General features: G+C 50.3%; 1 protein-coding gene across 1 annotated transcript in view; it reads right to left on the bottom strand.

Annotated features, from left to right (window-relative positions):
* The window catches only part of GNS (glucosamine (N-acetyl)-6-sulfatase), a 72210-nt gene extending 60201 nt beyond the window's left edge, over positions 1 to 12009 (bottom strand). The window contains exons 1-2 of the mRNA XM_068131738.2: positions 11689 to 12009; positions 5454 to 5513 (exon numbers count right to left, since the gene is read on the bottom strand). Coding sequence (XP_067987839.1) covers positions 5454 to 5513; positions 11689 to 11832 — 204 coding nt within the window. The 5' untranslated portion in view covers positions 11833 to 12009. The remainder of the gene's footprint in view (positions 1 to 5453; positions 5514 to 11688) is intronic.
* Between the last annotated feature and the right edge of the window lie 15451 nt (positions 12010 to 27460).

The following is a 27460-nucleotide window of genomic DNA, read 5'->3' as shown; positions in this document are numbered from 1 at the left end:
ACTCCCATCGGCCCTCCTGCTTTTCTCCTCTTCATTGCTTTTATCGCTTCCTCAACTTCCTTCTCAGTTATCTTCTCTGCCGGTCCTAAAACTGGGGTACTCTCTATGTTGCCATCCCATTCATTCTCTGTATTCAACAGCATTTCCATATATCTTTTCTATCTTCCTTTAATTCCATCTGGGTCCACAACGATTTGTCCCACTTCATCCTTCAAGCAACTCACCCCCATCACATCACACCTCTCTTTCGCTATCTGCTTTGCAATCCTGAATACCGCTCTCTGATCCTCTTCCGAATCCAAGCTTTCTCTGAACATTTTCCTGCATGCCTCCTGCGCCTTTGCTACCTCTTTCTTTGCAGCCTTCTTGGCTGCCTTATAACTTTCATGCCCTGCTTTTTCTGCTCCCATACCCTTCGCCTTCTGCCACGCCTTGAACTTCTTCCTCTTCTCGTCAATCCTCTTTCCAACTTCCTCAGCCCACCACCATGTTTCCGAGTGCCCCGGTGGTCCTTTTGTCCATCCACATACCTCACCAACGGCTCCCAACAGACTATCTTTCATTGTCATCCAACCACATTCAAGCTCAACCACATCAGCCTCTACCCTACTCAGCCTCTCTTTTAATGCCTCCCTTACTGTCACCTCTTTCAACCTCCACACCTTCATTCTCGGTTGGTACTTCACCGCCGAGCTCTCCTCGCACCTTTCACCCTTATGTCGCAGACAACCAAGTGGTGCTGTGAAACAGCCTCCTCCCCCGGGATCACCTTTGTGTCCCGGAGGTGCCCCCTATCTCGCCTACGCACCATCAGGTAGTGAACAGTTGTCGTCGACCCCACCTGACGTGTATGTAACAAGCTTATTATCCTCTTTCTGGAACTGAGTATGACAAATCAACAATTCAGCTCCATCAGCAAACTCCAAAATCCTTTCACTTTCTCCATTTCTCACACCATATCCTTTACCCCCATGAACTCCCTCAAAACCGTCCATACTCCTTCCACATGTCCATTTAGGTCTCCTCCAACCACAACAACTTCCTCATCTTTCACGTTTTCCAACAGCTTCTCTATCGCACACCAGAACTTGTCCTTCTCTTCATCGCTCCGACCAACCTGCGGAGCATATCCCGAGATGACGTTCACCAAGAGCTTTCCAGTCATCATTTTCACCATCAGCCGATCACTCACTCTAGTCACACTCAACACACTGTCTACAAACCCCTCAGAAAACAGGACACCAACACCATTCACGCCCTCCGGGCACCCTTGCCACACAAACTTGTATTTCTGTCCCTGCCTACCCTTCACCCATTCTCACACCACTTCCCTTCCATCTCGTCTCTTGCACACAACATATGTCCACTCTTATTCTTATCAATACTTCCACCACTTCTCCTGATCTCCCTGTCATTGTCCCTACATTCCATGTCCCAAACCTCAGAAACCGATCTCCACTTCGGGCTGTACCCTGCCATATGTAGTTGTAATTGTCATGGTTCTCTTTTTGAGGCAATGTTTTTATGGCCGGATGCCCTTCCTGACGCCAACCCCCTTAGTCGCCTCTTACGACACGCAGGGATACGGTGTACCTATTCGAACCAGGGTACACACCGGGAAGGGTAGACACCGGGTACTCACCGGGTGCACAACGAGCAAAAACACCCCCGATGAGCAAAAACACCCCGATGAGCAAAAACACCCCGATGAGCAAAAACACCCCGATGAGCAAAAACACCCCGATGAGCAAAAACACCCCGATGAGCAAAACCACCCAGATGAGCAAAAACACCCCGATGACCCAAAACACCCGATGACCCAAAACACCCCGATGACCCAAAACACCCCGATGACCCAAAACACCCCGATGACCCAAAACACCCCGATGACCCAAAACACCCCGATGACCCAAAACACCCCGATGACCCAAAACACCCCGATGACCCAAAACACCCCGATGACCCAAAACACCCCGATGTCCCAAAACACCCCAAACAGCAACAACAACATGCATTTTCAGGCCATTTTCCCTGCTGGAGCGGGGGGTTAGCTTTGGGGTCCCCATGACAATCTTCTCCATTTTGCCCTATTTTCTGCATCTCTCCTTGTTAACCCCCTTGCTCGCATTTCTTCTTCGACCATCTTTAGCCAAGTCTTTCTCGGTCTTCCCCGTCCTCTTCTTCCTTCTACATTCATTTCCATCACTCTTCTCAACCAGTCACTTTCATCCTTCCTCAACACATGACGCAAACCATCTCAACCTGTTCCTCTTCACAGCATCAATCACAGGCTCTATTCCCATCATCATTTCGCAATTCATCATTTGGCTTCCTCTCTCTCAACTATACTCCACACATCCACCGAACCATTCGCATTTCCACCCTTTCCAGCCTTCGTTGCTGCTCTAGCGTTCATTACCCATGTCTCGCTCCCATAAATCATAACACTTCTCACACATGCAGCAAACACCTTTCCCTTCAGCTCACACATGCAGCATACACCTTTCCCTTCAGCTTCAACGACACTCCCCTCCTCATCAGCACGCCACTCAGTTCCCGAAACATCTTCCATGCACATCTCACTCTGGCAACCATTGCGGAGTCTGATCCACCTTCTCAATTCAGCACGTCTCCGAGGTAGCAAAATGTTTTCACACCTTCCAGCTTCACGCCGTCTCCAAGATCCAACTCAACATTTCCTCCATCTGCAGCTCCCTCTGTGTTCACCTTACATTTGAATGAAGCTGCCACACTGGTTAATGACCCTCTCAGACCACTACATTTTTGATGAACCCACTCAGCGCACATTGTACATTGAATGGAGTTCACTCCGACACCCTTCCTGCACACAGCACAGGGCCACTTCCCAGTTCTTTCCACCTCCCCACAGGCTTTACCACTTGCCATCACCTTCGTCTTTCCGATATTCACCTTCAGACCTTTTGTCTCCATACATTCCTTCCACTTGTTCATCTTTTCCTTCAGTCCATCCATACTTTCCGCAATCAACACCAGATAATTTGCACACAACAACTCCCACGGTAAACCCTCCTTTACGTTCTGAGCCAGCACCTCCATCACAGCTACAAATAGTAGTAGACTTTGTACCGACCCCTGATGCACTCCCACCTTCACTTCAAACTCACCACTGTTCCCGTCCTTCGTCCTTACAGCTGTGCGCGCTCTTTTGTACATTGCCATCACTACTCTGATCAACCATTCCTCCACTCCTAACTTCCTCATTGCCCATGTCAATACTTTGCGTGGAACCCTATCGAATGCTTTCTCAAGATCAACAAACCCAAGAAACAACTTCTTCCTCTTCTCCATGTACTTCTCCTGCAACTGCCTCACAATAAAAAGTGCGTCTGTCGTTCCTCTTCCTGGCATAAATCCAAATTGCATTTCGTCGATCTTCACTTTGTTCCTTATCCTCCTCTCCAACACCCTTTCCAATACCTTCATTCCATGCTCCAATAACTTTATCGGTCAGTACGAGCCACACTCGAGATGGTCACCTTTCCCCTTGTATAGCGGGACAAGGGTACTCAGTTCCCAATCCACTGGAATGCGGCCTTCTTTCACCGCCAGATTACAGATCTCTGTCATTCCCTTCACACTCCAACTTCCTGCTGCCTTCAACATATCTCCCACAACTCCCGTCGGCCCTCCCGCTTTTCCACTCTTCATTGCTTTTATCGCTTCCTCAACTTCCTTCTCAGTTATCTTCTCTGTCGGTCCGGCAACTGGGTTACTCTCTATGTTTCCATCCAATTCATTCTCTGTATTCAACAACATTTCCATATATCTCTTCCATTTTTCTGTAATTCCATCTGGGTCCACAACGATTGGTCCCACTTCATCCTTCAAGCAACTCACCCCCATCACATCAAACCTCTCTTTCGCCATCTGCTCTTTCGCTATCTGTGTCCCAAAACACCCCGATGTCCCAAAACACCCCGACGTCCCAAAACACCCCGACGTCCCAAAACACCCCGACGTCCCAAAACACCCCGACGTCCCAAAACACCCCGACGTCCCAAAACACCCCGACGTCCCAAAACACCCCGACGTCCCAAAACACCCCGACGTCCCAAAACACCCCGAAGACCCAAAACACCCCGAAGACCCAAAACACCCCGAAGACCCAAAACACCCCGAAGACCCAAAACACCCCGAAGACCGAAAACACCCCGAAGACCGAAAACACCCCGAAGACCGAAAACACCCCGAAGACCGAAAACACCCCGAAGACCCAAAACACCCAGAAGACCCAAAACACCCAGAAGACCCAAAACACCCCGAAGACCCAAAACCCCCCGAAGACCCAAAACCCCCCGACGACCCAAAACACCCCGAAGACCCAAAACACCCCGAAGACCCAAAACACCCCGAAGACCCAAAACACCCCGAAGACCCAAAACACCCCGAAGACCCCAAACACCCCGAAGAGCCAAAACACCCCGAAGAGCCAAAACACCCCGAAGAGCCAAAACACCCCGAAGAGCCAAAACACCCCGAAGAGCCAAAACACCCCGAAGAGCCAAAACACCCCGAAGAGCCAAAACACCCTGAACACCCAAAACGCCCTGAACACCACAAAGACCCTTAAAGACCCAAAATACCCCCGAAGACCCAAAACACCCCAAAGAGCCAAAACGCCCTGAAGACCCTAAAGACCCCAAAGACCCTTAAATACCCTTTAGACCTGAACGACCCTTAAATACCACGAAGAACCAAAATACCCCCAAAAGACTCCTAAAGACTCAGAGGAAAAAAAGACCCTGAAGACCCAAAAGATCCTGAAGACACTGACGACCTAAAAGACCCTGAAGACAAAACACCGCAAAGACCCAAAATACCCTCAAATGCCCAGGGTATCCAAAAGACCCCGAAGACAGCGAAATGGTCAAAGATGCCGATCCCTCTGAAATGACGTGTGGTGAGGCGCGCGGAACGCGCCGAGTCACGCTAGTAATAATAATAAAAAAGTAATGATGTGCATCATGTATTGTCTCTGTGCCAAGTATGAACAAAATCAGTCCATACTTCTCCGAGACATGGTTGCGGATGCACGTACGGACGGACGGACGAGACCCAATCTTAAGCCCCCGTTTCGGACTAAGTCCAACTTGTGGGTGTGTGTTGTGGGTCTTCAATCTCTTCGGAATGGAAATGGAAAGAAAATTCTCAGTCTATGATCGCCTCCTTTCTGGTCTTACACTGCCCCCACCCCCTCCACCCATGCACTGCCTGCCACTCCTGCAGAGAACAGGAGTTTCTAGCAAAAACAAAAACTGAAGAAATGAAACATAATAACAGGTCTTCCATTGATAAATAGTTCCACAAGCCAAAGTGGTAAATACTGGAAATGTGAAAATCGAGATAAAACGGGTGCACTCATATCAGTAATTACATGGTCTTCTGGCATGTAAGAGATAAAATGAACTTACTGCATTGCTGAACGTCACCCCCAGATCGGCTAACAGGGCCTTTGTTTTCTTCATCGGAGTCTAAGGAGAGAAGACAAGGAAGAGTTCAAGAAAGCTATTTGTGTTAACAGTGATCTTCTCATCCCCTGCGTGTCGGAAGAGGCGACTAAGAGTGTTGGCGTCAGGAAGGGCATCCGGCCATGAAAACATTGCCTCAAAAAGAGAACCATGACAATTACAACTACATATAGGCAGGGTACAGCCCGAAGTGGAGATCGGTTTCTGAGGTTTGGGACATGGAATGCAGGGACAATGACAGGGAGATCAGGAGAAGTGGTGGAAGTATTGATCAGAAGAAGAGTGGACATATGTTGTGTGCAAGAGACGAGATGGAAGGGAAGTGGTGTGAGAATGGTGAATGGTAGGCAGGGACAGAAATACAAGTTTGTGTGGCAAGGGTGCCCGGAGGGCGTGAATGGCGTTGGTGTCCTGTTTTCTGAGAAGTTTGTAGACAGTGTGGTGAGTGTGACTAGAGTGAGTGATAGGTTGATGATGGTGAAAATGATGATTGGAAAGCTCTTGGTGAACGTCATCTCGGGATATGCTCCACAGGCTGGCCGGAGTGATGAAGAGAAGGACAACTTCTGGTGTGCGATAGAGAAGCTGATGGAAAACGTGAAAGATGAGGAAGTTGTTGTGGTAGGAGGAGACCTAAATGGACATGTGGGAAGGAGTATGGGCGGTTTTGAGGGAGTTCATGGGGGTTATGGATATGGTGTGAGAAATGGAGAAGGTGAAAGGATTTTGGAGTTTGCTGATGGAGCTGATTTGTTGATTTGTAATACTCAGTTCCAGAAAGAGGATAATAAGCTTGTTACATACACGTCAGGTGGGTCGATGACAACCGTTCACTACCTGATGGTGCGTAGGCGAGATAGGGGGCACCTCCGGGACACAAAGGTGATCCCGGGGGAGGAGGCTGTTTCACAGCACCACTTGGTTGTCTGCGACATAAGGGTGAAAGGTGCGAGGAGAGCTCGGCGGGTGAAGTACCAACCGAGAATGAAGGTGTGGAGGTTGAAAGAGGTGACAGTAAGGGAGGCATTAAAAGAGAGGCTGAGTAGAGTAGAGGATGATGTGGTTGAGCTTGAATGTGGTTGGATGTCAATGAAAGATCGTCTGTTGGGAGCCGTTGGTGAGGTATGTGGAAGGACAAAAGGACCACCGAGGCACTCGGAAACATGGTGGTGGGATGATGAAGTTGGAAAGAGGATTGACGAGAAGAGGAAGAAGTTCAAGGAGTGGCAGAAAACGAAGGGTACGGGAGCAGAAAAAGCAGAGCATGAAAGTTATAAGGCAGCCAAGAAGGCTGCAAAGAAAGAGGTAGCAAAGGCGCAGGAGGCATGTAGGAAAATGTTCAGAGAACACTTGGATTCGGAAGAGGGTCAAAGAGCGGTATTCAGGATGACAAAGCAGATAGCGAAAGAGACGTGTGATGTGATGGGGGTGAGTTGCTTGAAGGATGAAGTGGGATAAATCATTGTGGACCCAGATGGAATTAAAGGAAGATGGAAAATATATATGGAAATGCTGTTGAACACAGAGAATGAATGGGATGGCAACATAGAGAGGAACCCAGTTTTAGGACCGGCAGAGAAGATAACTGAGAAAGAAGTTGAGGAAGTGATAAAAGCAATGAAAAGTAGAAAAGCGGGAGGGCCAACGGGAGTTGTTGGAGATATGTTGAAGGCAGCAGGAAGTTGGGGTGTGAAGAGAATGACAGAGATCTGTAATCTGGTGGTGAAAGAAGGCCGCATTCCAGTGGATTGGGAACTAAGTACCCTCGTCCCTCTATACAAGGGGAAAGGCGACCCTCTGGAGTGTGGATCGTACCGAGCGATAAAGTTATTGGAGCATGGAATGAAGGTATTGGAAAGGGTGTTGGAGAGGAGGATAAGGAAGAAGGTGAAGATCGACGAAATGCAGTTTGGATTTATGCCAGGAAGAGGAATGACAGACGCGCTCTTTATTGTGAGGCAGTTGCAGGAGAAGTACATGGAGAAGAGGAAGAAGTTGTTTCTTGGGTTTGTTGATCTGGAGAAAGCATTCGATAGGGTTCCACGTGAAGTAGTGACATGGGCATTGAGGAAGTTAGGAGTGGAGGAATGGTTGATCAGAGTCGTGAGGGCAATGTCCAAAAGAGCGCGCACAGCTGTAAGGACGAAGGACAGGAACAGTGGTGAGTTTGAGGTGAATGTGGGAGTGCATCAGGGGTCAGTACTAAGTCCACTACTATTGGTAGCTGTGATGGAGGTGCTGGCTCAGAACGTAAAGGAGGGTTTACTGTGGGAGTTGTTGTATGCAGATGATCTGGTGTTGATTGCGAAAAGTATGGATGGACTGAAGGAAAAGATGAACAAGTGGAAGGAATGTATGGAGACAAAAGGTCTGAAGGTGAATATCGGAAATACGAAGGTGATGGCAAGTGGTAAAGCATGTGGTGAAGTGGAAAGAACTGGGAAGTGGCCATATGCTGTGTGCAGGAAGGGTGTCGGAGTGAATTCCATTCAATGTACAATGTGCGCTGAGTGGGTTCATCAAAAATGCAGTGGTCTAAGAGGGTCATTACCCAGTGTGGCAGCTACATTCAAATGTAAGGTGTGCACAGAGGGAGCTGCAGATGGAGGAAATGTTGAGTTGGATCTTGGAGACAGCATGACGCTGGAAGGTGTGAAAACATTTTGCTACCTCGGAGACATGCTGAATGGAGAAGGTGGATCAGACTCGGCAACGGTTGCTCGAGTGAGATGTGCATGGAAGAAGTTTCGGGAACTGAGTGGCGTGCTGACGAGGAGGGGAGTGTCGTTGAAGCTGAAGGGAAAGGTGTATGCTGCATGTGTGAGAAGTGTTGTGATTTATGGGAGCGAGACATGGGTAATGAACGTAGAGCAGCAACGAAGGCTGGAAAGGGTGGAAATGCGAATGGTTCGGTGGATGTGTGGAGTATCGTTGAGAGAGAGGAAGACAAATGATGAATTGCAAAAGATGATGGGAATAGAGCCTGTGATGGATGCTTTGAAGAGGAACAGGTTGAGATGGTTTGGTCATGTGTTGAGGAAGGATGAAAGTGACTGGTTGAGAAGAGTGATGGAAATGAATGTAGTAGGAAGTAGAGGACGGGGAAGACCGAGAAAGACTTGGCTAAAGATGGTGGAAGATGAAATGCAGGCAAGGGGGTTAACAAGGAGAGATGCAGAAAATAGGGCAAAATGGAGAAGATTGTCATGGGGACCGCAAGGCTAACCCCCGCTCTAGCAGGGAAAATAGTCTTAAAATGCATGTTGTTGTTGTTGTTGTGATCTTCTCATCAGGGAGGAATATATACTTAGATCACACATAGATCAGGGAGGAACATTTACTTGGATCACACATAGATCAGGGAGGAACATGTACTTGGATCACACATAGATCAGGGAGAAACATGTACTTGGATCACACATAGATCAGGGAGGAACATCTACTTGGATCACACATAGATCAGGAAGGACCATGTACTTGGATCACACATAGATGAGGAATGTGTACTTGGATCACACATAGATCAGGCAGAAACATGTACTTAGATCACACATATATCAGGGAGGAACATGTACTTGGATCACACATAGATCAGGGATAAACATGTACTTGGATCACACATAGATCAGGGAGGAACATGTACTTGGTTCACACATAGATCAGGCAGGAACATGTACTTAGATCACACATAGATCAGGGAGGAACGTGTACCATGAAGTCCAAGGAACTGTCTGTAGAACTCCGAGATGAAATTGTGAGGAGGAAAAGATCTGTGGAAGGATAAAAAACAATTTCTAGAATCTAGAGTGTTGAAAGTTCCCACGAGCACAGTGAGCTCCATCATTAGGAAATGGAAAGAATATGGACCAACCCAGTCTCTTTCTAGAGCTGGCCATCCGGCCAAACTGAGCAACCGGGCAAGAAGGACCTTGGTCAGGGAGGTGACCAAAAACCCAAAAACCACTCTGACGGAACGACAAAGTTCCTTAGCTGAGATGTAAGAACCTAAGGACAACAGTTTCTGCAGAACTTCACAAATCTAAGCTTTATGGGAGAGTGGCCAGACAGAAACCACTGCTGAGAAAAAGACACATGATAGCACACCTGGAGTTGGCAAAATGGCACGTGAAAGACTCTCAGAGCATGAGGCAAAATATTCTGTGGTCTGATTAGAAAAAATTGAACTCTTTGGCCTGAATGCAAAGCGCTATGTCTCGCGGAAACCGAGCACAGCTCATTGCCCATCTAATACTATTCCTGCCGTGAAGCATGGTGGTGGCAGCATCATGCTATGGGGATGCTTTTCAGCGGCAGGGACTGGAAGACTTGTAAAGATAGAGGAAACAATGAATGAAGCCAAATACAGGCAAATCCTTGAGGAGAACCTGCTTCAGAGTGCAAAAGACCTTTGACTGTGATGAAGATTTATGTTCCAGCAGGACAATGACCCCAAGCAAACAGCCAAAGCAGCACTAGAATGGCTTCAGAGCAATAACATGAAAGTCCTTGAGTGGCCCAGCCAAAGTCCAGACTGGAATCTCATTGAGAATCTGTGGAAAGACTTGAAGATTGCTTGAGTTTTGATTGCTTGAACTTGAAGATTGGTTGACAGAGCTTGAAGAAATCTGCAAGGAAGAATGGGAGAAACTCCCCAAATCCAGATCTGCAAACCTGATACAGACACACCCAAAAAGACTCGAAACTGTAATCGCTGCCAAGGATGCTTCTACAAAGTATTGACTCAGGGGTTGAATACTTATGTAAATTAGATATTTCTGGATTTAATTTTTAGTTATATTGTAAAACTTTGTGACAAAAGAAATCTCAATTTAATCCATTTTAAATTCAGACTGTAACAAAAAGTAAATGTAAAAAAGTCAAAGGATGTCAATACTTTCTGAAGGTACTGTATGAACTACCGTACTCTTCAAGTGAAAGATTCAAGGAGATCATCAAATGTATTAACGACTCTTCAAGTGAAAGACCTCTTCCTCTCCTATTTTTTTTTGTTCTAAGACTGTCCAGTTCTGTCATTAGTAGTCATTGGTCAAATACTCAGGTATGTGTCGTTTGAACCAAGGTTCTTCACATCATGAGCCATTTGTACAAATGGGAATACCTACACCCTACAGGCGCTCCCCGTATTGCCCACCGTGCATTGCCCGCCCTACAGGCGTGCCCTGCATTGCCCGTCCTACAGGCGTGCCCTGCATTGCCCGCCCTACAGACGCGCCCCGCATTTCCCGCCCCGCATTGCCCGCCCTACAGGCGTGCCCCGCATTGCCCGCCCCACATTGCCCACCCTACAGGCACGCCCCGCATTGCCCGCCCTACAGGCGCGCCCCGCATTGCCCACTCTGCATTTCCTGCCCCGCATTGCCCACCCTACAGGCGCGCCCCGCATTTCCCGCCCCGCATTGCCCGCCCTACAGGCGTGCCCCGCATTGCCCGCCCCGCATTGCCCGCCCTACAGGCGCGCCCCGCATTGCCCACTCTGCATTTCCTGCCCCGCATTGCCCACCCTACAGACGCGCCCCGCATTTCCCGCCCTACAGGCGTGCCCCGCATTGCCCGCCCCACATTGCCCACCCTACAGGCGCGCCCCGCATTGCCCGCCCTACAGGCGCGCCCCGCATTGCCCACTCTGCATTTCCTGCCCCGCATTGCCCACCCTACAGGCGCGCCCCGCATTGCCCGCCCCGCATTGCCTGCCCCGCATTGCCCGTCCTACAGCCGCGCCCCGCATTGCCTGCCCCGCATTGCCCACCCTACAGGCGCGCCCCGTATTGCCCGTCCTACAGGCGCGCCCCGCATTGCCCGCCCCGCATTGCCTGCCCCGCATTGCCCGTCCTACAGCCGCGCCCCGCATTGCCTGCCCCGCATTGCCCACCCTACAGGCGCGCCCCGCATTGCCTGCCCCGCAATGCCCGTCCTACAGGCGTGCCCCGCATTGCCCACCCGCGTTGCCCGCCCTTGTTTTTTTTTTTTGTTTTTTTTTGTGATTAATGTTAGCTCTTACACGAGCCTCGATCTTGTATTAAAAAAAAAAAAAGTGGGTGGTTCACAGAAGAAAATCTTTGTCGTTGTTTTGCCCATTGCGATAACCACGTAGTCACGTGGAAACATTAAGTGAGACTCATTCTATTAATTATAAGTTAGAAGAATCGTTCAGACTCACCATCCCTCCTAACACGCTGTCCTGATCATCAGTCAGGATAAACACCATGTTTGGTTTCCCTCCGAGAGCGAATCCACATCCGAACCACATCACCACCACCATCAGCCACAACCGAACGAACCAAGCACCGGAAAATAAATGCATTCCTCGGAGTAAACCACAAACCCACGCAAGTTCGACGAGACGAGACGAGACGAGACGAGACAAGACAAGACAAGACAAGACAAGACGGAAAGTTTCGCGAAGCCACGAAAAGTAAAACCGATTTCGCTCTTCACAATTGCGGAAGTTCACGCAACTTTAAATATAACCTTTCCTATAGTATAAACGCCTCTGGGGCGACAGCGATATCGCAATCAATGGCTAGTTTGAAATAATCGATTTATCAACTGGTAACCTAGTGTACGTTCCAAAGAAGATTAATTGTTATAACTGATTAGTAAGACCCTCGCTGCACGATGCAATATACTGCAGTGATTCACTTGTCCAAATCGGTGAGGATAGCCATTCAACGACATCCGCCCTGAGGGCGATTGTACTATTTATTAGTATTAGGTTGTTTACTCATTGTGTTTATTAGTGTGTGTACATATCCCATGTGACATTTTGTGTTCCATCACAAACTTTATTAACAAGAAACAGCAATCAGAGATTGCAGACCCTCGCCAGGACGTGTTTTTAATGCTTTTTAAGGCTTTTGTCTTAAAACAAATATGGCGAACGAATCACGTGACCAATGACGTCATCATTTCCTCCACCAATTTATCCATAGATGACACTCAAGAAATTTCATCTTAATCGGATGAAGTTTTTACTTGTCGAATTATGACGTCATAGTGAAGGAACCTATGACATCATCATGAACGTATGTTGTTGCCCATGTAGAGTTCTTTACAATGAGCCACGTTTCAATTTTTTTCCATAGAGTGGTTTCGGAGATATCGTGGTGCAAAGTTTTTCGGTTTTTCCAAAATGGCGCCCATACCACGTGACATCAAAATTATCATTTTTAAATTAAACAGGAGGAGGGGCACCTATGGTGAAAATTTCCTATCAATCGGACCAATGGTTGCAGAGATAATTATATTTATTCTGTACGAACAGACAGGCAAATGAAAAATCACTCAGAGAGCGAACCCTTGGCAAAACAGAACAAAGTGGAATGGCACTCAGTAGAGCATCCTTTTACAACTTCAAAAATAGTTGGTGGTTGAATTCAGTTGGCTGATATGTAAATCCTATTCAAATTTCAAGTCAATCGGATGAAAATTGAGGCTTTTAGAAATTTGAAATTGTTGTTGACTTTTGGCCTATGTTGACCTTTTGGCCGAAGCTAATCTCAAAAATAGTTGGTGGTTGAATTCAGTTTGCTGATATGTAAATCCCATTCAAATTTCAAGTGAATCGGATGAAAATTGAGGATTTTAGAAATTCAAAAAAAGTGGTTGACCTTTGGCCTACGTTGACCTTTTGGCCCACGCTGATCTCAAAAATAGTTGTTGGTTGAATTCAGTAAGCCGATATGTAAACCTATTCAAATTTCAAGTCAATCGGATGAAAATTGAGGATTTTAGAAATTTGAAATGATTGTTGACCTTTGGCCTATGTTGACCTTTTGGCCTATACTGATCTCAAAAATAGTTCGTGGTTGAATTCAATTCGCCGATATGTAAATCATATTCAAATTTCAAGTCAATCGGATGAAAATTTAGGATTTTAGAAATTTGAAAAAAAGTGGTTGACCTTTGGCCTATGTTGACCTTTTAGCCCATGTTGATCTCAAAAATAGTTGATGGTTGAATTCAGTTCGCCCATATGTAAATCCTATTCAAATTTCAAGTCAATCGGATGAAAATTGAGGATTTTAGAAATTTGAAATGGTTGTTGACCTTTGGCCTATGTTGACATTTTGGCCTATGCTGATCTCAAAAATAGTTGGTTGTTGAATTCAGTTTGCCAATATGTATATCTTATTCAAATTTCAAGTCAATCGGATGAAAATTTAGGATTTTAGAAATTTGAAAAAAGTGGTTGACCTTTGGCCTATGTTGACCTTTTGACCTTTTGACCCCAAAAATATATAGGATTTTGTCGGACCACAAACTACCATTTGGTAAAGTTTCGTGAAGATTGGTTTAAAATTGTGTCCTGTAGGCAAGTATAAGTGAGCGGACAGACAAACACACAAACAAACAAACACACAAACCGGAGTGAGTAACATATATATATATATTTTTGCCAAGTAACATACAAATGACAAATCACTCATAGAGCGACACTTGGCAAAACAGAACAATGTAGAATTGCACTCAGTAGACCATCCTTTTGACCTCAAAAATAATTAGTGGTTGAATTATGTGACCTGATATGCAAATCGTCTTCCAAGTTTAAGTTAATTGGATGAAAATTCACAATTTTAGAAATTTGGCCTATGTTGACCTTTGGCCTATGTTGATATTTTGACCTCAAAAATATATAGGATTTTGTCGGACCACGAACTCCACCATTTGGTGAAGTTTCGTAAAGATCGGTTTAAAATTGTGACCTGTAGGCTAGTATAAGTGAATGGACAGACAAGCACACACACACAAACACACAAACAAACACACAAGCACACACACAAACACACACACAAACAAACACACACACAAACAAACACACAAACAAACACACACACAAACAAACACACACACAAACACACACACAAAAAACACACAAACACACACACAAACACACACATAAACACACACAAACAAATACACAAACACACAAACACACGCACAAAAAACACACACAAACACACACATAAACACACACACAAAACACACATAAACACACACACAAACACACACAAACAAACACACAAACAAATACACAAACACACACACACAAACACACACAAACAAACACACAAACAAATACACAAACACACAAACATGTGGTGTGGTGTGCATGTGGCGTGCATGTTGCGTACCTGTGGCGTACTTGTGGCGTACATGTGACGTACGTGTGGCGTGTGTGTGGCATGCGTATGTGTGCGTACGTGTAGCCTACATGTGGCGTGTGTATGTGTGCGTACGTGTAGCGTACATGTGGCGTGTGTATGTGTGCGTACGTGTGTCATACATGTGGCATGCGTGTGGCATGTGTGTGGCGTACTTGTGGCGTATGTGTGGCGTGCGTGTGGCGTACTTGTGACATGTGTGGCCTACATGTGGCGTACTTGTGGCATGTGTGTGGCCTACATCTGGCGTACTTGTGGCTTGTGGTGTACTTGTGGCCTACGTGTGGTGTACGTGTGGCGTGCGTGTGGCGTACTTGAGGCGAGTGTGTGGCGTACTTGTGGCCTACGAGTGGCGTGCGTGTGGCGTACTTGTGGCATGCGTGTGGCATGCGTGTGGCGTACATGTGGCATGCATGTTGCATACTTGTGGCGTGCGAGTGGCGTGCTTGTGGCGTGCGTGTGGCGTACTTGTGGCATGCGTGTGTCGTACTTGTGGCCTATGAGTGGCGTGCGTGTGGCGTACATGTGGCATGTGTGTGACGTGCGTGTGGTGTACGTGTGGCGTGCGTGTGGCGTACTTGTGGCATGCATGTGGCCAACGTGTTGCGTGCGTGTGGGGTACTTGTGGCATGCGTGTGGCATATGTGTGTGTGACGTACGTGTGGCGTGTGTGTGGCGTGCGTGTGGCCTATGTGTGGCCTACGTGTGGCGTACTTGTGGCATGTGTTACATATTTATGTGAATGTATGTGAATTACCATTCAGGTCTTTGCTTATCCGTGTGTAGTATATTAAGTTGTTGTGTAGTTGTTGTGGTTGGAGGGTCAGGAGCCCTTCTGAGGGAGTGGCCGGAAACGGAAGTGACCGGAAACGGAAGAGGAAAAGACACGAGGAAAAAAGGACGAGTATTATTCTTCCTCGCCCCGCTCCGACAAAAGGTGGGATCGACCTTGCGCTGCGTGGAAAAGCGGCGTTCCGATCCGAAGCCTGTCTGGCGAGAGGAATTACCGGGACGTGTACCTGCCCGGTGGAGACGGCAAGTTGACGTGGGGCCGTGCATCGACCCCGCGCCTGGCCTCGTTCGCGGCACCGTCCAAACAGACGCGTGCGGGTCGCACGTTGGGGCCTAACGCGCCTTGCAAGCGGCGTGGGGTTTGGCTTGCTTTACCGTATCCGCTTCGCGTGGCCACGAGGGGCTGCAGCCACGGTGCCTGGTACGATACCTGCCCGGTGGAAACACGTCCACCCGGGGTTCGTTCTACTGCCCGAGTGCGGTGACGGCGACCATCATCTTGGTCAGGAGGGGCCCAGAGACATTGTGCGGGACCGAGACCAAAAGGGTGTCGTGAGTACTCACCGGGACACACGTATATAAGATGGCCATCTTACTCATAGGAAAGTGCTTGTGAATTGGGAATTGTTGATGGTTGTATATGGTTGATTGCTCGGGGAAAATCTCCGTGGTTGTGTCATTGCAATTGTATGGTCATTCCCATTGAAATATATCCTTGAACGTCAGTTGTCTCTGGGGTGAAATTCATATGGATTGCGTGGCGAAAGCGCATATTTAATACAGCTTTCTGGCGAAGTTCCTCTCACGGTCCGGGGGTCACCGAGACCAGGTATTCACCGAGGGGACCACGTAACAGAATTGGGGGCTCGTCCGGGATTTAAAATTGTATAAAATAATAAAATAATAATTTTTTTTATTAATTAAAATTTATTAATTAATTATTAATTGGTAAAAAAAAAATTTGAGAAATTGGGGTAAAGTCTTGGGTGAAGGTTAACAGGTGTTAACGATAGGCACCATGGCGTTTGTGGCACAGAACTTTGGGGTAACCCCGAGTGAGGCACAGTTCCGAGCGTTGCTAAAGTCGGACCTCTTGAAATTGGCCAAACATTTTAACTTGGAGGTCCGAACTAATTTGAGGAAGGCAGAGTTGCAGGCCACGGTGATACAATCTATGGTGGGATTAGGAACATGGGACGAGTTAGCCTGGGAGTGGCTACCCGAAGAACCAGAAGACGTTGAGCTCCGGAAACTGGAGTTGCAATTACGGAGCCAGGAACGGATCAAAGAAGAAGAAAGGAAAGCAGAAGAGAGGAGAGAAGAGAAACAAGCAGAGGAAAGGAGAGTGGAACGAGAACTCCAGGAAAGGTTAAAAGAAGAAGAAAGGAAAGCAGAAAAGGAAAGAGCAGAAGAAGAAAGGAAAGCAGAAAAGGAAAGAGCAGAAGAAGAAAGGAAAGCAGAAGCGAGGAGAGAAGAGAAACAAGCAGAGGAAAGGAGAGTGGAACGAGAACTCCAGGAAAGGTTAGCAGAAGAAGAAAGGAAAGCAGAAGCGAGGAGAGAAGAGAAACAAGCAGAGGAAAGGAAAGTGGAACGAGAACTCCAGGAAAGGTTAGAAGGGAGAAAAGCAGAGGAGAGGAGAGCTGCAAGGGACCTCGAAGCAGAGGAGAGAAAAGCGGAAAGGGAATTAAAGGAACGTGACATGGAGCTTCAGCAAGAAATCAAATTCAAGGAGCTGGAGTTAATGAGAGAACGGGGAGAGGCACCACCCTTGCTGACGGGGTCGACACCTAACCAGAAAACCTGGGATGTGGGCAGACATGTGAGGCTGGTTCCACCGTTCAGTGAAAAGGAAGTCGCGAAATTTTTTCCACACTTTGAGAAAGTGGCTCGACAATTAAACTGGCCGGAGGAGGCCTGGACCATACTCGTGCAAAGTGTGCTGGTGGGGAAAGCTCAGGAAATTTATTCGGCGCTACCAATGGACCAATGTGCAGATTATGAGGTACTGAAGACGCACATCCTCAAAGCGTATGAGTTGGTTCCGGAAGCTTACAGGCAAAAATTCAGGAATGCCAGGAAGAGGGAGAGTGAGACCCATGTGGAGTTTGCCAGAGTGAAAGAAAACATGTTTGATCGGTGGTGTGAGTCAAAAGGAGTCGGGAAAGACTTCGAAACATTGCGGGACTTGATCCTGGTGGAGGAATTCCAGCAGTGTGTCCACGAGGACATCAAAGTGTACCTGCAGGAAAAGAAAGTACCGAAGTTGTGGGACGCAGCCACCATGGCAGATGATTATGCCTTAACCCACCGAATAGGGGTCCACAAACCTAACTCCTCGCCTAGACTTCAGCAGGGGAGTTATGGAACACCCGGTGCGGAGAACGACCTTACATGGCGGCGGCCTCGAGATGATTATGGGGACAACTATGATACCCCAACGGTTAGAAATCCGAGGGCTACGGGCCCTAGACAAACTTATTTTTCGGGGGGCTCAAGGCCGACCCCGAGGTTCTCCCCCGGGCCTACTTGTGCTTTTTGCCATAAAACTGGACACTTGATGTCCCAATGTTACCTCCGAAAAAGGGAGAACCCGGAACGGAATCAGTCTAGTGCGACTCCGAATGCACTGGCAAGTGTGAGAAATCATTCTTGGAGAGCAGAGCTGGGGGAAGATTCCCCTGTCAAAGGTAAGGCGTCCCGGGAGAACCTTGTTCAGGAGGGCTACAAACATTTCATTTCAGAGGGGTTCGTGTCGCTGGATGGCGACCCGAGTAACCAGAAGCCAGTTAGGGTATTGAGGGACACAGGAGCACACCAATCGTTGATGCTGGAGGGCATTTTGCCATTGTCGGAGAAGACGGCAACTGGGGTTAGTGTGCTTTTACAGGGGGTCGGGGGCTATGTTAAAGCTCCGCTTCATGTCATCCAGTTGAGTTCTGAGTTGGTATCCTGGCCGGTCACCGTAGGCTTACAAGCCACCCTTCCTGTGGAGGGAATCTCTTTTATTATCGGGAATGATTTGGCCGGGGGGCGAGTTTCGGGTAATCCAATAATGGTGGACAAGCCCAGTAAGGAAAATAACACCACTCGGTTAGAGATGGAGATTCCGGGTATCTTTCCATCCTGTGCAGTGACTCGGGCTATGGGTAGAAAGCACGCGGAAGAGAAGGAGGAAGAAAGAGAGGGGGAGTTGGAACCCTTAGAGGTACGGGAAGACAACTCGAAAAAGGGAAATAACCAGGGGAGGGATTCCCAGGAATTTCGAGAAATGGTAGCGTCTGGAACGCAAGGGGACGTGGAGTGTCCGTCGGAGACCGCGGAGAACGAAGTGGAGCAAACCGCGCTGGTCCGAAGGAGACTAGTGGAAGAACAACACGAAGACTCGGAGATCCAGAGGTTAATTGAGAAAGCCGTTACGGAAGAAGAGGCTACGAAGATACCTGTGGGGTATTTCATTAAGGGGGAAACCCTAATGAGGAAATGGAGGCCCCCGGAGGTACCCGCAGATGATGAGTGGAAAGTTCACTATCAGATTGTGGTGCCACCGCTGTACCGGAAGGAGATCTTGAGTTTGGCACATGAGACCCCTTGGGCCGGGCACCTGGGAGTGAACAAGACCTGTGACAGGATATTGGTACATTTTTTTCTGGCCGGGACTGCGACGGGATGTGGCGGAGTTCTGCAAGTCCTGCCATTCTTGTCAGCTGGTGGGAAAGCCGAATCAAAAAATCCCCCCCGCCCCGTTAAAGCCCATTCCAGCTTTTGAAGAGCCATTCAGCCGAGTCATTGTGGACTGTGTGGGCCCTTTACCCAAAACCAAAGCTGGACATCAATACTTACTGACCATCATGTGTGCGTCCACCAGGTTCCCCGAGGCAGTGCCTCTGAGGAAAATAACGGCGGCAGTTATTGCAAAGGCCTTGATTAAATTTTTCACTTGGGTTGGCCTACCTAGGATCATTCAATCGGATCAGGGGACCAATTTCATGTCCACACTGTTCCAGCAAGTGGTACACCTGTTGGGGGTGGAACAAGTAAGATCCAGCGCCTACCATCCCGAGAGCCAAGGGGCCCTGGAAAGGTTTCACCAGACTTTAAAGAATATGATCCGAACGTATTGTTTTGAATGTGCCAAGGATTGGGATGAAGGGATACCCCTATTGTTGTTTGCGGCGAGGGAGTCCGTGCAGGATTCCTTGGGATTCAGCCCGTTTGAACTGGTGTTTGGACACGCAGTGCGGGGACCGTTGAAATTGGTGAAAGAACAGTGGTTACTACAGGAGTCCCAGACACCGATGAGGGAGTATGTGGCCACAGTAAAAAACCGATTGGCAAAGGCGTGTGAGGTGGCACGACGGAACTTGAGAAGGGCCCAGGGGAAAATGAAGGAGAGACATGACAAGACCTTGCAGATAAGGAATTTCAGTCCTCAGGACCGGGTGTTAGTATTGCTGCCCGTTCCAGGTCAGCCCCTCCAGGCTAGATATTTCGGTCCGTATGCAGTGGAGGAGAGGGTGAATGAGACAGACTACGTGGTGACCACTCCCGACCGACGAAAAAAGCGACAGTTGTGTCATGTCAACCGACTGAAGAAATATCATGAGAGGGAACCGGTGGAAGACGTAGTTCCTGTCTCACCGGTCGTACCGGTGACAATGGACGGAAACGCCGGTGTGAAGTTTGATAACTTGGATGACCAGGCCTGCCCCAAATTGACGAACACCGAAGTGTTGAATCATTTGGATGAGAAGTTAGGTCATTTAACCAGGGAACAGCAAGGACAACTGTCCAGCCTAATGTTCGAATTTAAACATTTGTTCACAGATGTACCTGGTCGTACGGACTTAGTATATCATGATATCGAGGTGGGGGAGGCCACTCCAGTGAAACAACACCCCTATCGGATGAACCCGGTGAAGATGGAGTACCTTCGGAAGGAGATGCAATATATGTTGGACAATGACATCATCGAACCAAGCAACAGTGAATGGAGCTCCCCATGTGTGTTGGTTCCGAAACCCGATGGCAGCTTCCGGTGTTGTACGGATTTAAAACGGGTGAATGCAGTGACCAAGACCGACTCCTATCCGCTCCCGAGGATTGACGACTGTATTGATCGAATAGGCCCAGCTAAATTTGTTACCAAATTTGACTTGCTGAAAGGGTATTGGCAGATCCCTCTTACCGATAGAGCCAAAGAAATCTCAGCTTTGGTCACTCCGAATGGGTTATATCAGTACAAGGTCCTCCCTTTTGGGTTGAAGAACGGGCCGGCGACATTTCAACGACTGATTAATAGGCTCATTGCAGACCTGGAGGGGGTGGAGGCATATCTGGATGATGTAATCATCCACACCATGACCATGGAAGACCATATTAAGCAAATCCATGCATTTTTTCAGACGATGTCCGAGGCAGGTCTGACCATCAACTTAGCCAAGAGTGAATTTGTAAGAGCACAGGTAGTGTTCCTCGGCCATGTAGTAGGGCAGGGTCAAGTACAACCAGTGACCGCCAAGGTAGAAGCTATCGATCGCTTCCAAGTCCCAAAGGGGAAGAAAGAGCTGATGAGATTCTTAGGTATGGCGGGGTGGTACCGGCGGTTCTGTAAGAATTTTTCGGATGTGGTAGCCCCTTTAACGAGTTTGTTGAGAAAGGAGACCCCATTCGTTTGGGATGGCAAATGTCAGGCGGCCTTTGCCCATGTCAAAGCGATACTAATGAGCTCTCCGGTCCTAACCGCTCCGGACTTTCAGGCACCTTTCAAGTTGGCCGTAGATGCAAGCGATGTGGGGGCTGGAGCGGTCTTGTTACAGGAAGATGAGGATGGGGTGGACCACCCCGTGTGCTACTACTCCAAAAAGTTCAATAAACATCAGGCAAATTATGCCACCGTGGAGAAAGAGACCCTGGCTCTCCTGCTAGGGCTTCAACATTATGAGGTGTATTTAGGAATCACGTCCTTTCCCATAAAGGTCTTTACGGATCACAACCCCTTAACCTTCATTCAAAGAATGAAAAATAAAAATCAGAGGTTGATGAGATGGAGTTTGGCTTTGCAGGGGTTCAACTTGGAAATTGAACATGTACGGGGCCGGGACAATGTCGTGGCGGACGCTTTGTCCAGATTGAGTTAATCTGGGGGGGGGGGGGGGGGGGGGGTTGAGTTATCTGGTTTGTTTCCCCAAATTGGCCGGCAAAGAAAGTTTTCGCTGGGTTCAAACTTTCTTTCTTGAAGGGGGGGAGTGTTACATATTTATGTGAATGTATGTGAATTACCATTCAGGTCTTTGCTTATCCGTGTGTAGTATATTAAGTTGTTGTGTAGTTGTTGTGGTTGGAGGGTCAGGAGCCCTTCTGAGGGAGTGGCCGGAAACGGAAGTGACCGGAAACGGAAGAGGAAAAGACACGAGGAAAAAAGGACGAGTATTATTCTTCCTCGCCCCGCTCCGACAAAAGGTGGGATCGACCTTGCGCTGCGTGGAAAAGCGGCATTCCGATCCGAAGCCTGTCTGGCGAGAGGAATTACCGGGACGTGTACCTGCCCGGTGGAGACAGCAAGTTGACGTGGGGCCGTGCATCGACCCCGCGCCTGGCCTCGTTCGCGGCACCGTCCAAACAGACGCGTGCGGGTCGCACGTTGGGGCCTAACGCGCCTTGCAAGCGGCGTGGGGTTTGGCTTGCTTTACCGTATCCGCTTCGCGTGGCCACGAGGGGCTGCAGCCACGGTGCCTGGTACGATACCTGCCCGGTGGAAACACGTCCACCCGGGGTTCGTTCTACCGCCCGAGTGCGGTGACGGCGACCATCATCTTGGTCAGGAGGGGCCCAGAGACATTGTGCGGGACCGAGACCAAAAGGGTGTCGTGAGTACTCACCGGGACACACGTATATAAGATGGCCATCTTACTCATAGGAAAGTGCTTGTGAATTGGGAATTGTTGATGGTTGTATATGGTTGATTGCTCGGGGAAAATCTCCGTGGTTGTGTCATTGCAATTGTATGGTCATTCCCATTGAAATATATCCTTGAACGTCAGTTGTCTCTGGGGTGAAATTCATATGGATTGCGTGGCGAAAGCGCATATTTAATACAGCTTTCTGGCGAAGTTCCTCTCACGGTCCGGGGGTCACCGAGACCAGGTATTCACCGAGGGGACCACGTAACACATGCGTGTGGCCTACGTGTGACGTGTGTGTGACGTACGTGTGGCGTGTGTGTGGCATGCGTGTGGCGTACTTGTGGAGTACGTGTGGAGTGCGTGTGGCATGCGTGTGCCGTACGTGTGGCGTACTTGCGTGTTTGCATTTAAAACTAGAACGCCACTCAGTAGAGGGCTGAGGGCATACTCCCGCCGTGTGTTTAGTTGGAATAATACGTTTTGTTTAACATCCCCTCTCCCCAAAACAATAAATGAAAAAAGAAAGTAGGCCCGAACTGTCAGAGAATTTATTTTGATATATCTCGGAATTAGAGGAAAAAAACATCATTTACGAATAAGAATAAAAGCTTTAATGCAGTAAAACAGGAAAAAAATTTCCTGGATCCGGAATAATATCCTGAGCTTCACCAAAAACTAATCAATTCTTCCTTATCCCAAGGGCAATCATCCCACCAACTTTCATCCAAATCCGTTCAGAACTTTTCCAGATATCTTGTTCACGAACACACGAACACATGAACATGCGAACACACACACACACACGGACGGACACGATCGAATGCATCACTCCCTGGCGGGAGTAAAAATCATTTTCTCGGCAACCGTTGGTCCATTGACACGAAATTTTACCAAAGTAGTGCCTCCACCTGTGCAATTTTTTTATTCTACAGGATGACGTCATAGGTCACATGGTATGAACGCCATCTTGGAAAAACGTTGCACGACATCTCCGAAACCGCTCAATGGAATTTTTTTGGGATCATTGTCAAGTACTCCCCATGGGGAAGACGATATGTTAATGATGTCATCAGTACCTTCATTATGACGTCATAATTCACCAAGTACAAGCTTCATCCAATCAGTCTGAAAATTATATTTTTTGCAACTAGCTGTTATTCCAGAGGACACGAAATTTTCAACATAGGAGTGCCGCTGGCTGTAGAAGTTCGGTGGTATTATGATGTCACAGGTCACGTGATACATTTGCCATTAAAAAAAACCAAAAAACCTTGCATCTCTATATCACCGAAGCCGCTCCATGGGGAAAATTGAAACGTGGCTCATTGTAAAGAACTTCCCTTGAGGAATTAGGGTTGTTAACGATGACGTCATTGGTACCTTAATTATGACGTCATAATTCTACAGGGACAACACTTAGCTTAATCAGTTTGAAATTTATTGAGCGTGATCTACACAACAATTATATGAGAGTGTGGCGGACACAAAAGCTCACTGGCGTGATGGCATCATTCCGCGCACCAAGTGGGCGGCGGCCACGCCCGAGGGGTAGGCGTGGCCGCGGGATATACACCAGGCACGCAGCCCGGAGTGCTCCAGTGCTACAGTGGAGCTCTTGTAATAAAGACTCTTTGAACTTACCGCGTTGTCCGCTTCCTCCTTGCTATACAAGTAGCGCGCGTAGCACCGCGCTTCATTGGTAACCCTCCGACGTTCTGGTCAGCCGTCGCTGACCACGCGAACCCGCCACAGCAATGGCAACCAACGCGGTCCAAATCAAACTCCCCTAGTTCTGGGAGGCTCAAGCCGAAGTTCGGTTCCTGCAGGCAGAAGCCCAGTTCCGACTTCGAGGCATCACGGTGGACGAGACCATGTACTGCCACGTGGTCGCCTCCCTCGGGCCCGGCATGGCCGCTTGCGTCGTGTCGGTCCTGAGGAACCCACTGGCCGACGGCAGGTACGAGGCGATCAAGCGTCTCCTCCTCGCCACGTTCGGCCTCACGGTGGACGCACAGGCCGACCGCCTCCTGGACCTCCCCGAGCTCAGTGACACGTGACCGTCGGTCCGCATGGACCATATGCTGTCGTTGATGGGCGACGAAACCCCGAACGCTCTATTCCGGGCGTTATTTCGATGCCAGCTGCCGGCACGAGTACGCCTCGCCTTGGCCGGTTCTGCGATGACGGAACCCCGAGCTCTCGCTGCCGAGGCCGACAGGTTCTTCGCGGCTTTGGACACGCAGGCGAGTTTTGGCGCGGCCGTCGCGAATCCCGAGGCTGATGCACACCTCGTGGCTGATGCTGATGCACAACTCGCGGCCGCCGCCACGCGCCGCCCACCACCGCCGCCGTGGACAAAACCGTGGCCTCCGCCGCCTCCGCCACCAACCTGGTGTTTTTTCCACGCCCAGTTCGGCCACGAGGCTCGGCAATGTCGCCCGCCGTGCTCATTCGGCAGGTCGGGAAACGCCCGGGCCGGCCCTCAGTAGTGGCACTGAGCGCCGGCCATTCAAACAGCCTACTGTTCATCACGGACACCTTATCCGGGCACCGTTACCTGTGCGACACGGGAGCGCAGGTGAGTGTCGTTCCCGCCGGTACGTCCGACAAGCAGACCGCGGGCCAGGGCCCCGCGTTGTTTGCTGCCAATGGTACGTCCATTCGCACATACGGAAAACGCTGCCTTTCTCTGCGATTCGGAGGGCAGGTTTTCCGGTGGTCGTTCGTCACTGCCGACGTGCCTATGGCACTGCTTGGCGCGGACTTCCTCTGTGCCAATGGCCTGTTGGTGGACGTAAAGCACAGAAGGCTTGTCCAGGCTGAGACGTTCAGCTCGCTCGCTTGCGCGCTGCCCGCCTCGTTGAGCAGCTCCCGGAGCGGCTCATCGAGCGGCTCGCCGAGCGGCTTGCTGAGCGGTTCGGTTCCGGCCAGGTTCATCTGTACGCTTCCGGCAGCGAACGAATTCACCCGCCTCCACGCCGGCTTCCCGGCCCTCACGCGGCCCACCTTCTCGGTGGGGGCCGTCAAGCACGGGGTGGAACACCACATCCCCACCGCCGGGCCACCGGTCTACGCCCGGGCACGCCGCCTCGAGCCGACGAAGCTCGCGGTAGCTAAAGCGGAGTTCGCTACGCTGGAGCGGCTCGGCATCGTGCGGCGCTCCGAGAGTGCTTGAGCGTCACCGCTCCACATCGTGCCAAAGCCCGGCGGGGGATGGCGACCGTGCGGGGACTACCGGCGCCTCAACGACGCCACCACCCCCGACCGCTACCCCGTCCCCCACATTCAGGACTTCTCCGCCCGGTTGGCGGGCATGTCCTTCTTTTCAAAGGTGGACCTCATACGTGGCTACCATTAGGTCCCCGTCAGGCCGGAGGACATCCCGAAGACAGCGGTCATCACGCCATTCGGACTTTTCGAATTTCTTTGGATGCCCTTCGGATTGAAAAATGCAGCTCAGGCGTTCCAGCGACTAATGGACAGGGTCTTGCGCGACTTGGATTTCGTCTACGTCTACCTGGATGACATCCTCGTCGCCAGCGCGTCCCGCGAAGAGCACCTACACCATCTCCGCACGCTCTTCGAACATCTGGGCCAGCATGGCCTCATCGTGAACCCCGCCAAGTGCCGGTTCGGCGACATCGACTTATTGGGGCACCGCGTCACCAGGCATGGGGCCGTCCCCCTACCGGCCAAGGTGGAGGCGGTGAAGGGGTTTCCGTGCCCCCGCACGATCAAGGGGCTCCAGGAGTTCCTGGGCATGGTAAACTTTTACCATCGGTTCCTGCCCCGCATCGCCCAGCTCCTGCGCCCCTTGCACGAGGCCCTCCGAGGGAAGCCGGGCAAAGGTGACGTTACCTGGACCGAGCAGATGGACGCAGCGTTCGCGGGCGCGAAGCTCGCCTTGGCTAACGCCACCATGCTCGCGCACCCGGCGCCCAATGCACCGATCGCCCTCACCACCGACGCCTCAGACTACACGGTGGGCGCGGTGCATGAGCAATGGGTGTGTGGTGCCTGGCAACCACTGGCGTTCTTCAGCCGGCAGCTTCGCCCGCCCAAACGCCGTTATAGTACCTTCGACCACGAGTTGCTCGGGCTTCACCTGGCGGTCAGGCACTTCCGCCATCTGCTCGAGGGCCGTGCGTTCACGGCCTTCGTCGACCACAAGCCACTGGTCTTCGCGATGGGCAACCTCGCCGAGCCGTGGTCGGCCCGGCAGCAGCGTCACCTCTCGGCCGTGTCCGAATATACAACGGACATCCGGCACGTCGCGGGGAAAGACAACCCGGTGGCGGATTGCCTTTCCCGGTCCGTCGCCCACGCAGTCCACCTTGGCATCGACTATGCCCGGATGGCGGCGGACCAGGCCACCGACCCCGACGTCCAGGCCTTGCGGACCGCCGTCACGGGCCTCTGCATCACCGAGGTGCCGTTTGACGGCGCGGGCACGGCCCTCTTGTGCGACGTCTCCCTCGGGCGGCCTCGCCCCATCGTGCCCGCGGGCTGGCAGCGCCAGGTTTTTGACGCCATCCACGGCCTGTCCCACCCGGGCACGAAGGCCTCCCAGAGGTTGATCGCCGACAAGTTTGTCTGGCATGGCCTCCGGAAGGCCGTCCGCAGCTGGACCAGGATGTGTCTCGCGTGCCAGCGCGCGAAGGTGCACCGGCACACCCAGGCCCCATTGGCCCCGTTTACGGTGCCGGAACGTAGGTTCGACCACGTGCACGTGGACCTGGTGGGACCTCTGCCCCCCTCGCGGGGTTTCACCCATGTCCTGACAATGGTGGACCGCACCACCTGGTGGCCGGAGGCCGTGCCTTTGGCGGCGACGATGGCGGCGGACATCGCGCAGGCGTTCATCGCCACCTGGGTCTCCCGGTTCGACGCCCCCTTGGACATCTCGTCCGAACGCGGCCCCCAGTTCACCTCGGAGCTCTGGGGGGCGGTCGCGCGGGGGCTCGGGGTCCAGCTGCACCGAACCACGGCCTACCACCCCCAGGCCAACGGCCTGTGCGAGTGGTTCCACCGCTCGTTGAAGGCCGCGCTCCGGGCCACCCTCCGCGACGGCGGC

Source organism: Myxine glutinosa, chromosome 12, assembly GCF_964187855.1.
Source record: "Myxine glutinosa chromosome 12, kmMyxGlut1.1, whole genome shotgun sequence".
In the NCBI taxonomy this organism is placed as follows: domain Eukaryota; kingdom Metazoa; phylum Chordata; class Myxini; order Myxiniformes; family Myxinidae; genus Myxine; species Myxine glutinosa.
Note: the sequence above shows the minus strand (reverse complement) of the source record. Positions and strands in the feature narration are given on the sequence as shown.